This window comes from Mastomys coucha, unplaced genomic scaffold (genome assembly GCF_008632895.1).
Source record: "Mastomys coucha isolate ucsf_1 unplaced genomic scaffold, UCSF_Mcou_1 pScaffold21, whole genome shotgun sequence".
Taxonomy (NCBI): domain Eukaryota; kingdom Metazoa; phylum Chordata; class Mammalia; order Rodentia; family Muridae; genus Mastomys; species Mastomys coucha.
The window spans coordinates 118,398,523-118,401,418 of NW_022196904.1; the positions used below are offsets into that span (position 1 = coordinate 118,398,523).

Here is a 2,896-nt window from a genome sequence, read left to right on the forward strand (position 1 = left end):
ATGTGTATGAATGCTTGGCCCATTGGAAATGGCACTATTAAGGAGTGTGGCCTTGTTAGAGGAAGTGTGTCACTATGAAGGTGGGCTTTGAGATACCATCCAGGAAAGTCCAGGGCTTTGCAGCAGTGCTGGGGCAGACCCCTTTTCTAGCTGGAGTAGAACCAGGACACTGAGGGGCTTTCCTGTGTGGGATTCACTGGTGGGTATACAAGGCGGGAACTCTCTTAGAGACAGTGGTCATGTCCTGTATGGGCAAGGCGCCTGGAAGCTTGTGTCCCTTCTGAGTTCTGACCTTCTTCCTCTCCCTGGCCCTCTCTTCAAGGATCAGGTAGGTCTGTGTAGAACACACTTGAATCCCATACGACATCCTGGGACTCTGTGGGGATAGTTTGAGTATGTGTTCCATTCATTTTGGGGTACAGTGAGACATTAGGTAAGAGAGAAAGGGGAGAGGATGGTAAATATCAATATGTCTCTGCTCTGCATTGGGCTCTTTGCCCCCCAAAGATGTTTTAGATACATACTGTATCTGTTACTTTTTCTGTTGCTGTGATAAACATCACAGATAAGGCAATAGACAGAAGGATTTATTTAGGCTTATGGTTCCAGGGGGATAAAAGTCTACCACTATCACCATGGGGAAACGTGGCAGTGGGCAGGGTGACCAGAGTAGCAGGCTGAGAGCTTCCATCTTAAAGCACAAGCAGGAAGGAGGGAGAGTGAGCTGGGAACAACGTGCTGCTTTGGAAATCAGAAAGCCCTCAGTGACATGCCTCTTCCATACACACCTCCTAAGCCTCCCAGATGTTGTCATTGACTTGGGACAGAGGCCTGAAACTTCCTGTGGCAGTGGTCCTCAACCTGTGGGCTATGACCATTGGAAAACACGTATTTTCAATGGTCTCAGGAGCCCTGACCATAAATCTATTTTTATTGCTACTTTATAATTGTAATTTTGTCCCTGAGCAATGACTCAGTTCCTAAGACCATTGGAAATAGGTGTTTTCTGATGGTCACAGCCCATAGGTTTAGAACTGCTGTTATAGGGACATTTCAACCAAACCATCATATATGGCCAGGACAAAGGCATGAGACTGGTGCCCCCGTGTTGCTAAGATACAGGAGAGTTCACAGTCTTTGGTTGCCCACAAATACTTCCATTCAGAGATGGAGCTGGGTGCTCTGTCAGGCTGTAGCCCTTTTCTGGAGGAGCTCTTGAGGTGCAGAAACTGTGCCCCTCCTCTGGGGTGCTTAGTGCTGGCTCAGTAAGCAGTCCTTATGTGGAAATTTCATAGTGTCATAAAAACGATCCTAAGTTGCATCCATCCAGTAAAGCTGCAGAGTGAGTACAACGAAGGCTGGTCTTGGCAGAGGCAAAGGGAAGAGAGACCTAAGAACAAGGGTTCTGTGTCAGGGAACGATGCCACCAGACTCCCAGTAACGCCCCTAGCTCGGGTTCCTGGCTGTGAGCCTGCTTGCTTCTCACCTGATGCTCTATCCCCTGTTAGTGCCAAAGCATTGTGCTCTAAGATCCCCTTTACCAGCCTTTAGAGTTTTATTTCGGCTTACACTTATGAGGGCGTGTTGATTAGGGTTGTCTTTTCATATTTTCTTTTGTCCTATGTTATTTTATTAAGGCGTGATTTGGTGGTGGTGTCCTTAAAGGTCACTGTTGGCTGAGCTGCCCTCTCCTCTTCAGGAGCTTGTGGTACGAACTATACATAGGGCTTTGAAGGATGGGAAACTACGTGGCTGGAGAACCTGATGTTTGCATTTGGAGACAAAATGGATTCTTGAGCCTTAACTGTGGCCTCGCCTATTAGAAAGTAGTACCTAGACACTGGTTTTCAGAATCTGAATGTGGAGATGTGTTTCTCAACCGCCAGCATCAGGACTGTCCAGTCATTCAAGTCCACGTCATTAGCATGTCAGCAAGCCCCACAGTTATTCAGGTATGAGCAGTTGCCTTCCAAATGATTTGATCAGTTGATTTTCGAATAACCCAAGTCACTCAGAACCAGAGCTGATAAGGGAACAACCCTAAACCAGTTACTGTCATTCATGGTCACAAATGCATAAGGACAAATAGGAAGAAGTAGAAGAAGAACTTCAGAGTGTTACTGATGCTGATGAACTATCATAGTTATATACCATTCTTTACTCTTTTCAAATTCAGCTCCTAGCAATTACAAATCAATTAGACCCTGCAATCAGACCTCCAGTTTCCCAGTCTGTGTTTTTGCTCCACATAGACAAATTGCCCTTCTTTGTTTAAGGTCAGTTCAGTAAGGTCATTTGACTAGTGAGTTGAAGTTAACTGGGACTAATTATAGATCGCACATCTGAAGCAGAGCAGTGTCCTCAGGAGAGATTGTTCCTTGTTTCTTCCAGGCAATTTCTTTCCTCACACCCTTGGCTGTTATTTGTGTGGTGAAAATTATCCGGCGGACAGACAAGACTGAAATTAAGGAAGCCTTCTTAGGTAGAGTATTCACAGTTCTTGCTTTAGGGGCTGGCAATGATCTTAATTAGATAATCACATTTGAAAAAAAAATCTCATTTACGCCCAACTAATTTTTTTTTCTTTTGGTCAAAATTAAACTGTGGAAAAATGAGATAAGCCTAAAAGGAGTTAAGCCAATGGACAGGAAATGGCATTCACAAGCGGGGATTCTCAGAAGGGGCCCAGCAAAACGTCTATATATTTTAGTCACTTCCCTGTCCAAACTGCTTCCTCACAGTGCAGGAATGATGGCTTATACCTTTAATCCCTGCACTACTGGGCAGAATCAGGTAGGTTTGTGCAAATCAAGGTCTACATGGCCTACATAGGAATTCCAGTTCAGCCAAAGATACGTGGTGAGAATCTCTCTCTCAGTCTCTCTCTCTCTCTCTC

At 45.1% G+C, this 2,896-nt stretch overlaps 1 protein-coding gene across 5 annotated transcripts in view; it reads left to right on the forward strand.

The window, feature by feature from the left end:
• The window catches only part of Plpp4 (phospholipid phosphatase 4), a 138,746-nt gene that overhangs the window by 65,019 nt on the left and 70,831 nt on the right, over window positions 1-2,896 (forward strand). For 4 of the 5 annotated variants that reach the window (XM_031388501.1, XM_031388499.1, XM_031388500.1 and 1 more), the window contains one exon: window positions 2,392-2,482. The exons of the other annotated variant lie outside the window; for it this stretch is intronic. In XM_031388501.1, coding sequence (XP_031244361.1) covers window positions 2,392-2,482 — 91 coding nt within the window. The remainder of the gene's footprint in view (window positions 1-2,391; window positions 2,483-2,896) is intronic. 5 annotated transcript variants of the gene reach the window in all.